The 14,838-nt window shown below is 38.8% G+C and overlaps 1 protein-coding gene across 5 annotated transcripts in view; it reads right to left on the bottom strand.

Annotated features, from left to right (window-relative positions):
* Positions 1–1,279: 1,279 nt before the first annotated feature.
* Positions 1,280–14,838, bottom strand: part of LOC110028908 (calmodulin-binding transcription activator 2-like) — a 34,467-nt gene continuing 20,908 nt past the window's right edge. For 3 of the 5 annotated variants that reach the window (XM_020730955.1, XM_020730957.1, XM_020730958.1), the window contains 2 exons: positions 1,992–2,184; positions 1,280–1,902 (listed from right to left, as the gene is read on the bottom strand). In XM_020730955.1, the coding sequence (XP_020586614.1) occupies positions 1,808–1,902; positions 1,992–2,184 (288 nt within the window). In that variant the 3' untranslated portion in view covers positions 1,280–1,807. The remainder of the gene's footprint in view (positions 1,903–1,991; positions 2,185–14,838) is intronic. The other 2 variants (XR_002294470.1, XM_020730956.1) reach the window with 2 other exon arrangements.

Genomic DNA, 14,838 nt, shown 5'->3' with positions numbered 1-14,838 from the left:
CTTTATGACTGTTTGAAAGCCACGAAATTGCAGGTTGATTGTGTAGAAAGTCATAGGAGACGCTACAAGTGGCAACACAAGATGGGATGAATGAATTGTTCTAAACCCTTCAAAATAAGTTTCAAGAGACACGATGGATTAAAACATATTGTGTACTGATAAGAGAAAATTTGTGTAAATGTAAATAATGAATATAAGGTCAAGTACGAAAGATAAATAGTATAATCGCAAAATCATAATAGAGCTATCATAATCATAGTCAGAAGCTATAACAACCGTAGTTGGCTACCAAAAAAGATAGTTGTATGAGGCTATAACAATCCTAGTAGGGTGATCAAAACTAAAATTTGTGGGGGTAAAAAACAAGTAGTTGATGATGACCAATAACGGTCGATTGCAACATTTAGTTGTTAGCAACAACTGATAGGCCATGATTTCGGGCGACAGGGGACAACCATTGAGATTTTAAAAGTTAAACTTAAGTAATCAACTCAGTCTTCTATTCTTCTCTCTCCCTTCCAATAAATAATTGGTAATTTAAACCTCCTCTAGTGTTACCCAAAACAAATTAACAGTTGATAATTTTTCCCTTTACTATTCTTCATTGCCTCATCACCCTCATAGAAGGCCCTTTCTCTTCAATCATATGCAATTTGAAAAGTAACTCTAATTGATCTCCTCAATTGTGCAGCGAAACTAAAATGTACACTCTTTTGATATTTAGTTGATTATTGAATTTATATTGAGCCATGGATGTGCAAAATCTCATTAAATCATACAAATTTGTGTGCTCTTGTGATTGTTTGGTAACTCATTATCATGTTATTGTTTTTAGACATATTATTATTCTCTTCAACTGATTTATCAAGTAGTCTCCTCATTATTGTGCATCTTAGATTGGTAAAATAACATTAAAAAAACATAAATACAGCAAACAGATTACTAGAAGAAAATAAGATAAGCATAACATTGTGTTTTGACACTAACTATCAAAACAAATTGACGCCGTTCTTCACCTTATAAATCTATAGTTGACTTTTAACACATCTCTTCATCATAATTCTTCTTCATTCATATTTAGTTGTATCAAAAACTCATTGCATTTAAAATAAAACGTGTACCACTCAACCAGAAAACTCTGAAAATCTTGACAGGAGGATCAATCAGCTACCTTTATCACGTGATAGGACCTCTAAATGTTGTTTAGAAAATGTTTTAAGCTTCATACACTAACAAATAGAATAAAAAAAAAAATTATGAAATCATAAATACTAATTAATTAGCTATAACAACTTGCTATTTGCTGCTCTCAATTTTCATAAATTTACATAAAAGCTGGAAGTGTAATGTATGTCTTTATATGAATACATGCTTTGAAAAGAACTCTGAAAATTTTCATTTGACTCAATAAATACTTGGAATTTATTCCCTGCACAATATTTCCGTCATGAGACAAATCAATATACCTGTCGCGTTACATTGCCAAGTAATGTTGCACCATCCTCCCTATCAGCACCAGGTCATCTGTGAAAATTCCCTGAAAAGTTGAATAATTTAGCACAGGAGTGTTCCCGGTAGTAGCAGCCCCCTGGAAACAGTATTTGTATCGGAGCCAGTACATGTTAATCTAACATGATATTGATTTACAATTTTGATTATACCCTCTCAAGCAAAAATGAAAGATTCGAAATCAGATGTGGCAGCCAGCGGTCTTCGACAATCAAGAGACAGTTTAAATGCCTATCCAAGTCCAGCCATAAACAGCGCCAGGAAAATATTGAAGTAGAAGCGCTTGCATGTTCAACATTCAACAAATGTCCATACTGCTGCATCGCAATGAAAGAGTTGTATCTGGAACTTGTTTGGCAAGTATTTGTTGCATTGAATTTCGGTTTAGATAAGCTGGAAGAAAGGATGGGGAATAACATGTGTCAAATATTTAAATTTACAAAGGGGACATAACAGATGGGATAAGAGAATGCAAAGCATACTTGAATAAGCATCTTCAAATTCTGATTGTTGTGTTCCTTTCAGAGATCCGTAATCAGTAACTTGTGAAGGCAGGCGATTAAGACTTGTATAAAAATTAGAGCATATGGCGCTATCAAGATTTGAGTTCCTCATAGTTTCCCCATCCTCTTTTAGCTGAATAAAACTTGTTTTGCTACCCTGATAGCAAAAATTCTGAATTATATGCATGACAGGCCAATACTTCAGTGGATATCAGATGAAGCTTTTATCAGACGATAAAAGGAACATGATACAATCATACTTACATTGAAAACGACAAGAACACGGCATCTAAGATGAGGCAGAACGAAGACTACTCAAACTAAAAGCTAAAAGCTAAAAGCACAAGAACCTGTTCAATTAAAACATTGCAAAAGTCTCTAGTTTTAAAATTGATACAATTCTCAAAATACACATTCAAAATGTCGGGCATGTAGGTTCATACGATCAAATTGACAGCCTAAGCTTTAATTTTTCTTTAGTTAATGTCCTTTCAATTGTTTTCGGGTTTTCTACAACGCAATTTAAAGTTTCCTTTTAAAATCAGGCCTATGATGATCCCGATGAGAATGGGCTGTAATCTCTAATGATGGGAGCTTTTCTTCAACCTGATTCAATTCGGTTCACTCTGCTAGCTTTACGTAAGTTATAGTTTAAGCTTGAATGGTTTTCAATCCAACCTGGAATTTCTCTAGTTTGGTTTCATAGCCTTGTGTGACTTTTGGACTTAATGGTTCAATTAAAGAGCAGTGATTCGGTAGCAAGTTTCCCCATGCACTTTCACTTTGTTCAACATATGACATACGATTGAGAAATGTAACTACGTTTACAAGGTTAGTCGCTCTGCTATTACGGGGGTATCACTGCTGAAAGCAATCAGCTTTGCAAACTCTCAGCAAATCTATTAATTTGGGTTGCCTGCTTAAATTCTGATATTTTTGTTGTTGCTCGAGCGAGAACTCTATGATTATAAATAAACGAGAAGAAAGAATTGCTCAAAACCTACTTTGTGCATTCATAGCATGGGCTTAAATAGAGCATGCCAATATTTTACAAATAAACTACTTCAATTTTCCTTTTTCACCAATAGAACGCTAAATTAGATCCAATTCTCAATACTCCCTCTCAAGATGGGAAAAAGATATTCACTAAGCCTATCTTGTCATATAACCTAGATAAATCTAATGAATTGAGTCGCTTGGAGAGGAAATCAACTACTTGTTCTCCAGTGGCTACACGACTTAGCTGCAGTAGCACGTTACTTAGCTTTTTCTTGAAGAAGAATCTATCAATCTCCACATGCTTGATTCTATCGTGTTGCACCGGGATGTTGGTAATGTTGATTTCTAACTTGTTGTCATACCACAACTTCATTTGGGTTCCTTGATCCATCTTGAGCTCGACCAATAAGACTCTCAGCCGCATCACCTCGGCAACTCCTAGGGCCATGGTCGTGTACTCTGTCTCTACTGTTGACTTCGCTACTGCAAATTGTTTCTTGCTTTTGTAAGAGACAAAGTTACCCCATACGAACATGCAATATCCTGAGGTGGATCTTCCGTCATCTGCACAACTAGCCCAGTCAGCACCACAAAAGTCATCAATGTCTATATGTTTATTCTTCCTGAAAATCAACCCCTTCATTGGTACACACTTCAGGTACCTCAAAATATGTTACACTGCATCCATATGACCCCTGGATCATCATGTAGCAGCTCACTATGCTCGCTGCAAAAGAGATGTCAGTCAAGTGTGACACAGAAAGATCAGGCGGCTCAACAATCTGTGGTACCTCTCACGATTAACCGTTACTCTTACCTTTGCACTCAGCTTGACTTTCTGGTCAATTGCAGAAATCGTAGATTCGCAACCCAGCATGCATGTTTTCGTGATGAGATCTAGTACATATTTTCTCTGGGGCAAGACCATCCACTTAGGTCCATGGGCCATTTCAATCTCAAGAAAATATTTGATTAGTCCAAAATCTTTCACCTCAAATTCATTGTTCAATCTTATCTTTGATTGGGCAATCTCTGTCTTATCATCATTGGTGAAAATGATGACATCAAAATATATAACAAATATAATGATTTGATTTTCAAGATGTTGAAAGCTAAATTGATCTGTTGATATATCATGCCCACCATAATCTTTTTAAGCTTGTCAAATCAGCTCAAGAAGACGCTTCAAGTGATGAATTCCTGAGCCTACACACCTTGCTCACTGTCTGGACGATACTGAATCCCGGCGGTATCTCCCTATATACCTCCTCCAGTAGCTCACCATGAAGAAATGCATCCTTCACATCAAGTTAGTATAATCTCCACCCACCATTCACTTCCATAAAAATCAGTGACCTCACTATACTTATCTTTACAACTGGTGAAAAGGTTTCATCATAGTCAATGTCATATGTCTAACTGTATTATTTTGCCATTAGTCGTGTTATATATCTCTCCACATTTCCTTCAGAAGTTTACTTCACAATCCATTTGCACCCAACTCTTTTGCTCCGCTGGCAGTGACACCATCTCCCATGTTCGATTTTTATCAAAAGTCCTAAGCTTTTCATGCATAGTCGCTTTCTACTTGGAATCCTCCTTAGCAACCAACACTTGGTTAAAGAGACAGTGTCCAAAAATGCAATGAATGCTCAATGTAAATGTGATATGTTAGAATATATAACAAAGTTAACAATGTCATGTTCTCATCCAAAGCGATCGGGAAGATGCCCTCCTTAAAATTGGGGGTTAAGAGAAGGAGAAATCATATCACCTTGGAGTTCTGAGTTCGAGATAGATGATGTGGGTGTCTCAAGAGTCGGAAAAGACCGAGGCAAGGGACTAGCTGACACAAGTGCACTGCAGGCACCGTTCTCTCATTTTGTTTCCTTCTTCGTGTGTACACCCTTAGCTCACCTTCAACCTAAATCTCATCATCTCTAGGTTCACTCTCCTCACTTTCTAATTTATCAACTGATTCATCCCACATCACAGGACAAAACATTGTTCTCATATCTCTCACTACTGCTACTCCCCCCCTCTTGTCTCATAACTCTAGCAACTGACGAGTCACTGAATGGTGAGGTCACCGAATGGGTATAGTATGATTCAAATTCTCTAAATGATACATTCATGCTCACAAATAGTCTCTTATCTATTGGGCTCCAGTAGAGACACCCCATTTGGATAGCAGTATAACCTACAAACACACATTTCACAGCTCAGGGATTCAGTTTCACTATTAATGGTCTTTAATCCTTCATAAAACATATACAACCAAATTCCTTCGATAAGAGAATCCCGCAATTATCTACTTTTAACATCTGACAAAGATTTTCAATCCAACACCCTTGATGGCATCCTATTGATCAATTGAGTAGCTGTTGAAATTGTTTGCCTCATAAGCGTTTTGGGACATTCATTGTGATCATCATACTTTGAGCAACCTCTAGAAAATGTCTATTATTCCTTTCTGTTACTCCATTTGGTGTCAATGTGTATGGACATGTGGTTTGATATTGTATCCCTTAGAGCAACAAGTATTCATCAAATGTCATGTTTATTATACTCCGTACTATTATCAAACCTTATGCTTTGTTGTTATACTTTGTTTCATTATCAAACATTAATACCGTCACTATTGCACTATATTAAGTCTGGACTGTCTTGTGAAAGTCTTTAAAGCAAGCAAACACATCACCCTTATTTTCATCAAATATGACCAAATAACACAAGAAAAACAGTCAATAAAGATCACAAAATATCGATAACTATTCATAAAACTTGTAAAACAAGGTCCACAAACACCCCAATGAATCAAGTAAAAAACACCATAACAGATATAAGAGATCCTAATAAACTTGTCAACTCACAAGCATCACAAACAAACTTTTGTTTGATTGTCTTTTTATACAAAGAATGATGCAACCAACCCAATAAATTAAAACAAAAGTGTCTCATGCGTCTATGATATAGCAGCAGCACGTCCTCCACGCTCCTTCCAGGTTCTACTCCATCACTCTCTATAACGAATGTCAAAGCTGAGTTCATCCCCTCCCGGTTGAAGTACAAAAGTCCACTGTCATATTTCAGTCCCAAGATTCCAACCCCCGTATGAATATCAAAAGAAACAATACATTTTAGTTGGAGAATAATGACACTAATAAATAAAATGTTTATTGAAAAAGGAGCAAGCAAAACACTGGGCAAAGTCTTATAATTGGTACCCCACACAATACTCTTATCAATTACAGACTGTGTTGCACCATCAACAGTCTGAATGCTCTCCAATAATGCTAGAGAAGTATAGGAATAAAACTCTTTAGCAGTACCTGTCACATGTCAAGATGTACCAGAATTTATTATTCATTTTGATGATATTGTGGTGGAAATAAAGGTAAAAGCAAGTGTATCACAAGTATCATTGTCATAGTGAGCATAAGTAACAATATTATCTTTTGATGACGACTGCTTGGAAGTATCCTTAGTTTCATCTCTTGTTGCTTTTTGCTTCCTCTTTAATAACTCCAGACACTCATGATCCTCATTGGTAAGAAACATACTTATTTCTCCATCCTCTGCTACCATCAGATTTGCCTGGTAGCCCCCTTTCCACCTTTTCGACCACCACGGTCACGATGATAGCATCCACCCTGTACACGCCCACATGTCTCTCTTTCCTTAAGTGGCCTAAGACAGGTCTTGCTCAAATGCCCAGCTCCACCACAATTGTAGCACTTACGAGTCTCCCCGTAGACACTTATCATACCTGAGCTCGAGGCAGTCAATGTTGAGTGCGCACCCGAAAGTCCACTCGACTAAGAGTGCAACTTCATGCAACCCTCCAACTGTATCATTATAGGAATAGACTCATCCAATGAATGGATGGTGGCCTGAGTTAAGAGGACTGATCGCCTTTGATCAATAGCAGGCTTCAGAAGGTAAGAAACTGCATAGTCCTCATCTGTGGAAAGATCTCTCATTTCTTGTGCTTTGGATTGTCAAAACTCAACGTCGATGAAAAGTGATTAAGTTTTGCCCACAACCACTCCAAATCTATGGTGTATTCCTGAATCAATCTATCACCACGTACGGCTGTATCTCACGTTGAATCTGGAACACCCTCAAGTGGTTCTCCGTCTCAACATAAAACCTCTTCAACTTTGCCCAAATGTCCCTGACTATTTGAAAGTCATCTGCTGACGAGGCAGTTGATGGAACCATGTAAAGTAAAGCATGTGTGGACCTCCACTCATCCCCTTTAGCATTGTCATCCTTTGGCTCAGTCTTGACTCGCGTCAGATATCCCACCAATCTCTTTCCTATTAGAGCAACCTCGATTCAATGCGACCAACTCAGATACATGATGGTCAACCCATCAAGCTTCCAATCCACAAGAGAGAGGTCTAACTTCACCTGCGTCCGAGAATGTGCAGAGGTAGTGGTCCCCATCGAGACGCTAGCTCCTATATGAGTTTGATCAAGACCTTTAGAACCTCAAGAGCTATCTTCCCAAATGCTCTGATATTTTACCTCCTGCACCATCTTCTTCTCCTGACATCCTCAATCACAAGGATCCAATTCTAGATCACACGCGACTTCCTCTTCTTAATCTGATCTTAATCTACTTCACCCTTAGGATCAAGATCCTCCTCATTAACCTTTCTTTTTCACATTCCGCTCCACATCCTATACGCAGAAGTCACACATCTCTCCATGTTTGTTCCCCTATCGCCTCCCCTATCCTTGCACAGTGCTGCTTCACTACTTCCGCTTATAGCAAACCACAGAAGCCCTCTCCTGCATGAATCCCTCGCGATACAGTCAGGAAAGCAACTCCGGAATTGCAGCGTACAGAGAACCTTGCGATACAGTCACAATCAAAGCTTGCTGGGAAGGCAACGATGTGACCAATCATGATCCTGCACCTTCATGACCGAACCCTACGAGATAGTCGCAATCATAACTTGTTGGCAAGGCAATGACATAACTGAACCCTGTAATAAAGTCATGATTAGAGTCTGCTGGGAAGACGAAGATGGGAAGGCGACAATGTGAAAAACCCCTACCGTATAGTCGCGATCAGCGCTTGTTGGGAAGGCGAAGACGTGAAGCGGCTAGGTTAGGCTCGGATACCAAGAAGAAAGCATGGCTCAATACCAACTTTTGTACATTCATGATATATGTGCCTAAATAGAGTATTATAATATTTTACAAATAAACTTCTAGACTTCTTCAATTTTCCCTTTTTACCAATGGGACCCTAAATTAAGTTCAATTCTCAACAAAAAGGTAACCTGCACATATAAAGGATAAATAAATTGATATTAATTTCAAAGTTAAAAACCTTTCTCTCTTTTCACCTTGCACAATTGATGGATGCAATTCTTTCTAGTGTGCTGAGGTGGAGATAAACAATTTTCAGGAAAGCAATCTCCTTGTATAGGTGGAGTTAAACAATTCTTTCAGGAAAGCAATCTTCAGGAAAGCATAAGGCTTAGATAGTTATTAAGAGACATTTTTAATTGCTATGTTTTATATTCCATAATTAACGATTAAATTGATTATCTTATTGATTATTTTAAAATCTAATGCAATCGGAGGCTTTTTCAATGGCAGGTGTGAGCATCCAACCAAACATGTGACCTTTTTATGATGCTTCATTTCTATGAATATTATCTATTACTAGGCCGTTAATTTATCATTGCTACAATTTTTTTTTTCTTATTAAAAGTGAAGATTTTTTTGTTTTAATTTATGGGATGTGAATTTTGAACTTTATGCATAAATTAGTACATTATATCATGTAAATGCATAAGAAAATTTGACCCTAAGACGTCTTACGTAAGTATTAATATTAAGCTTCAAGTTGCATCAATGATTCAATCAAAAGCAGGATAGAATAATTAGGTCAATTAAAAAGGAAAAAAAATCAATAGGATACAATTCAAATTTCTTTGGATAATGCTTCTAACCAACTATAACTTGATTATCACGAGGCGCATTATTATATTTCTATATTCAATAGGATGCATAATATAAGAGAATTTTGAATCGATGAAAAATCTAATATAGAATTCCAAATTAGCTGAAAGTAAGGCATGCCTGCTCTGCAGACGGGAGAACTGACTGGAGGACAATCCCTAGGAGAGGCTGAGGATTATTTCAGCATTTAAGTGGGTTCCATACAGCCGCTAATCACATACAAAACGAGAACGGGGATAGGGAATTTTAAATGGCTTTTGGAGAGTATTATAATGGCTAAATGGCTAGGATTTGTTTTATGTTTTAATTTGCTACAGTTTTTCTTTTCTCTTCGTGCTCCTCACAACATCTAGAGTTTGTGGAGAGACGATCTATCTCTCGAACAGTAGATCAATATTATATCTTGTTTGCTTTCGTTGGCATTAGCAAAAACAGCCCTCATTTGAGTTCTCACACATCTCTATTACAATTTACCGTTGTTGTAAGTTGTCTTTCATTCCGAGTCGTATCAAATTAGTAATAGATCAAGATCTTCGAGGAATGGCAACAAAGAAGCTAGAAGAGTTGGAAAGAGTAGGCAAATCAGATCGGGAATGAAAGAAATGTTCACCACCATAGAAGTTAGCTTTTCGTCAATCGGAAACTGAATGGAGGACCGATTCGAGAATCTTGAGGAGATGATAAAGATATTAATTGAAATGCAATCCAAGACCCCGTCGATGGCTAACATTACAAACCCTTACCAAAGTTTAATCAGAGAATCATTGGCCAAATCGAAATGGAATGAGATCGAAGGAGGGGACCACGAGAAAGAAAGCATCTACCATCAAGAGCTCCCCCCTAGGAGCCTAAGAGATGATGAGGTAGAAACTTCCGATGGAGAGGGGTGGGCCGAAAATTGGAGAGGTTATGCAAGGGGCATGGAGGAGCACGAAGGAGAGAAGCTAGAGTGGGATATGACCATTATCGAAACAGAGAGTTTCACTAACACGGGAGCTTACAAGGGCGCAGTACTGTAACTGCTACAGTACTGCAGACGAAGTACTGGAGCTGCTAAAATACTACGAACGCCCAAAGGAAGAGGATCCTCCCTTTCCAAAATTTGTCGCCCCCTTCATTTCCTATTTCTAGTCCTTACCTAATTCTCTTCTTTTCCTATTTATCTTCCTTACCAATTTTTATTCCTTTCCTATTTCTATTATTTCCTCTTCTATTTCTTGCCTTTTTCTATTCCCTTCCTAATTCTAATTCCTCCATATTCTAATTACTAGTATCTATTATAAATATGTTATTTGTTGTCTTAGGGTTCAGTTTTTGTCTTTCATAATTTCATATTTTTGCCCAAGCCAGCCGTCGAAGTTGTTCTGCCTTCTAAATTTGTATCTAAAGGCAGAAGATGCTCTGACTGTAACCTGCCAAAGGTGTTGATCTTTTTCAAAGGTTTGAGGGGATGCTCCGTCTGTAACTTGATCTCGTGATGATAATTATACTTCCCCAATTCCTCCCGCTGCTCTCCCAACCACCGCATAGGCCTTCCGGCCCCACTTCTTGCTACTTTCCTTGCTTCCAGCCGCCTTCCAGTAGCCTCATCGGCCTTCCGGGCCTCTTCCTGTTGTTGGCCAGCTTGTTGGCCATTGATTCATGCTGCTGTCCAGCCTCCGCCACCGATTTATGTTGTTGTTCAGCCCCCGCCACCGACTTCTGCTATCGTCTAGTCTGTCGCCACCTCCCCTATCCCTTTGACTCCGCTGCCACTTGTTGCCAACCTCCTCCCAGCAGGCCACCCTCACTACTCCGTCATCTGGTGCTGCAGCCTGGAGTTGGTAACCACCTTCCAAGACGGCTACCGCTTTCGTCCCTCCATTTCAGGTCTCTCACTTTCTTCTAGAGAGTCGTTTTTGTGTTTTATATTGTTACTTTTCTTATTTTGTTGTGTCGTCATCATCATGTGTTGTTTACATGTTTGTGTTGCTTTATGTTGAGAATTCATCGTTTTAGTTTTGAATTCAACAATAAAATTTGTCGTTTGGTCGTGGTTTGGGTTAACTTTGATATCATTCACCGTAGACAAATAAGGGAAACGCCGGACGGAGAGAGTTGGGATGGTTATGCGAGGGTGAGAAAACCAAAGATTTTGATCTCCAAAGAGGAAGATGCACAGTGTACCAGATGATACGATACTTCATAGTAAATGAGTTCATAAGAGAAGAAAAACTCATGGCAATAGAGTAATGTTTGGAGGGAAAGTACTTGATATGGTTTCAGTGAATTTAGGCGAGGTACTCGATCCATTCTTGGTAGAAGTTTAAGAGTTTCTTATTGGAATGTTTCTGAGCCATTCGGAAAGAAAACCTACAAGAGCAATTCTATGTTTTGACTCTAGAGGGGATGATCATAGAATACAACAAGATGTTGAGCTACTATCGAGGCGGTTGAAGGGTATTTTTGCAGCAAAGCTTGGGGGAAATTTTTTGAAGGGCCAAAAGTCAGACATCTGAGCTGCCCTCCGACCATTGAGACCACGGGGGTTGAGGTTGATGATGCAACTCGCCCAGATAATAGACGACAAGAAACATGTGAAAAGGACAAGCAAAGACAACACCACGGGTGATACCGAAACTATTTGGGATTTGGCGTAATACAAAAGAAGGTAAACTTTTATTAATATAAAAATAGTGATATAATACGACTCAAACAAAAGAGAAATACAATAATAGAAGAATCCCAAACTAGAGCTATAAGAAGGGATTTGAAGGCCGTAGCGGCGTTGACGGGGTAAGCGGCCATTGGGCGGGTAGGAAATTATGTGTGGTTGGTTGCAGATAGATCGGACGGCAAGATCGTGGGGGAAGTAGGGGTGGCGGTAGAGGGAAGGAATCTAGGGGTGGTAGACAGCTAGGAGAGTGGTAGGGAAAAGGGGGTCAGTGAATAGTAACGAGGGATTTTGAAGTTTACAACACCACCTAAGAGCAGGATATAATTGAAGCATCATCTGTCATCGGTTACAACCCTAACAAGAGGGAAGAGACTACACAGAAGAACAGAAGTCAACTTTAGTAGAACTACCTCCTACACATAGAGGACGGCTATTTATAGCCTCCTATTACACAAAAGGAGAGAAAAAAAAACAAGAAGAATCCAAAAACTATTCCCCGAAAAGGCCCGGTGTGGCAAATAAGCGAAATAGCTCCACTGAATCGCATGAGCTTGCGATCCCTCCACCTTCGTGTAGGATAGTGATCTCGTTATTCCGTGAAGCTTCAAAGGGATCATGGGCCCCCATCCCGCAAAAACGAAGCGACCGCATTAGTCTTCTAGGGTTGGAGGAGCTTCAACTTTATTGGTCAAAGCTCCAGGCTCTTCAAATTATGGTGATAAGTCGGCGACGTTGAATGTGATTGGAATGTTATAGTCCCCAGGTAGGTTGATCTTATATACGTATTGTTGTTCATTTTCTGAAGTATTCTGAAAGGTCCATCGGCTCCCGGCTTGAGCTTTTCAAATGATCCTGCAGGAAATCTCTTTTTTTCAACTGAATCCATACAAGGTCGCCTTTCTGAAACGTTACTTTCTTTTTGTATATATTTGCCTACGTTTGGCATTTTCGATTATGCTTAGCAATTTCCTTCCCAACTTCTTCAAGGAGTTTTTGGATCTCGTGAACCCGTTCTGTGGCATCCTTACTGATTTTCGAAGATGGTAGGAGCGGAACCAATTCAAGTGGTGTGAGCAAATTGCGTCCGTACACAATCTCGAAGGGAGTTTGTCCTATAGTTTGGTTGATGGATTGGTTATAAGCGAACTCAGCTTAGGCTAGAATGAGATCCCACTGTTTTATGTTTTTTTCCTATGAAACACCTCAGGAGATTACAGAGGCTCCAACTTACTACCTCTGTTTGTCCTTCTGTTTGTGGAAGCAATGTCGAGCTGAATTGAAGTTTGGTGTTGAGCTTTCCTCATATTGTCCTCCAGAAGTGCCTCGGGAATTTCACATCTCTATCGGAGGTGATGATCTTGGGAATCCCATGTAGCCTTACAATCTTGCTGAAGTATAGATTGACGATGTGAGGGACGTCTGGTGTCCGATGAGAGGGTACAAAGTGACCCATCTTGAAGAATTTGTCCACTACAATCATCACAGAATCCTTATTCCTTTGAGAACTTGGAAGTCCTAGCACGAAAACCATGCTAACATCCACCAACGATGACTCTGGTATTGAAAGTGGTGTGTATAATCTAGTGTTCTGAGTTCTTGTCTTGGCCAGATTATAAATCCTGCATTGCTTGACATGTCATTCTACATCTCTTAGCTTTGGCCAGAAAAAAATGCTCTTACAAGTGCGAGTCCTCCGTAGCGACCTTCCTGGACAATGGCTTCTCTCACTGAACACCGGGGAATGCATAACTGACTTTGTTGGAACAGATATCCATCTGTGCGATAATATTGCCCTACTAGCTTCTCCTAACATTGCTCCCATAAGTTTTTGAAATCTTCACTTGTTTCATATAGATCCTTTAAGGCCTCGAAGCCCACAACTCGAGCCTGCATGAATGTGATCAATAGGCGGTTCTGGCTTCCCATCTTGTGCTTTAACACAAACCGAAATGAGGCTATAAATTCCACCTAGATGGAGTGTCATTCCTTTAGTTTGCTCTGGTTGCCGAGGAATTTTAGGATATTGTGATCTATAAATAGTGTAAACTTATTTGTTAATAGGTAATGACTCCAATGTTCCAGAGCTTTTACAATGGCGCAGACTTCCTTGTCGTAGGCTGAATATTTCCTCCTAAACTTGTTCAACTTCTCACTGAAGAAAGCGATAGGATGTCCTCTTTGGCTTAGTATTGCTCCAATCCCCATGCCGGAGGCATCAAATTCTACCTAAAAAAGTTGGTTGAAGTCAAATAGCAAAACAAATCAATACTGAAAATCCAAGCAATTACTCAACGAATTTTGAGCATCAAGTATACTTGCAAATCCTACTAAAACCCATTTCTGCGTATCAATTATCTCATTTTGTACCACACATCCCTATTAACTGAAAGAAAATCACAAACAAATGTTGGAGTGGGGGGCAACAAAATTGATTAGTACGGTAGTAAACCATCAATGAACCCCAAAGCACATAATATCATTATTTACATTTTACAGGTTCACTTTACAGTAATCCCTACAATCTCGTTCTGCCTCCTCTTCATTATTTGGTGAATAAATAGTTAATTTTAGCAACTGCCCTTATAAAATAATTATTACAAGGTACCACTGCGTTTCAGGATATCACATGTTTATTAACTCATTAAAGAAAAAAGGTCATGACAACATTCTCTAGCTAACAAAGCTCCTGACCAGCACCAATTTCACACAATAAAGACCATACAACAACAAAAACAAGTATTTATCCCACTAAGTGGTATTGGCAACATGAATCCTTTTTCTCCATTATGTCCTACTGAGTGTCATATTTTCATTTAATTCCAATAAATTAAGTTCATTTTTTATGCACCAAGCCCGAACCTTTTTAGACCTACCTTTACCTTACTTAGCATAAGTTAAATCTAAAACATCTACTCTCCTAATAGGATTATTAGAAAGTCGACGTTTAATTTGACCAAACCATCTAAGGCAACTCTCTCTAAACTTGTCTACCACTAAAGCTTCTCCAACACTTTCACGGATATGTTTGTTTTATATTTTGTCTCTTAAGTGTAAAACAACTCATCCACCTGATCATTCTAATGTCAGCAACACTTAATTTAATGCTTCTCTTTTATAGCCCAACATTGTGTCATAAAGCATTGCAGGTCTCACCACCATCTTATAAAGATTTTCTTTAAGTCTAAG

The sequence above is a fragment of the Phalaenopsis equestris genome, unplaced genomic scaffold, assembly GCF_001263595.1.
Source record: "Phalaenopsis equestris unplaced genomic scaffold, ASM126359v1 Scaffold000540, whole genome shotgun sequence".
Classification (NCBI taxonomy): domain Eukaryota; kingdom Viridiplantae; phylum Streptophyta; class Magnoliopsida; order Asparagales; family Orchidaceae; genus Phalaenopsis; species Phalaenopsis equestris.
The sequence above is the reverse complement of the archived record's forward strand: the minus strand, read 5'-3'. Positions and strand labels throughout refer to the sequence as shown.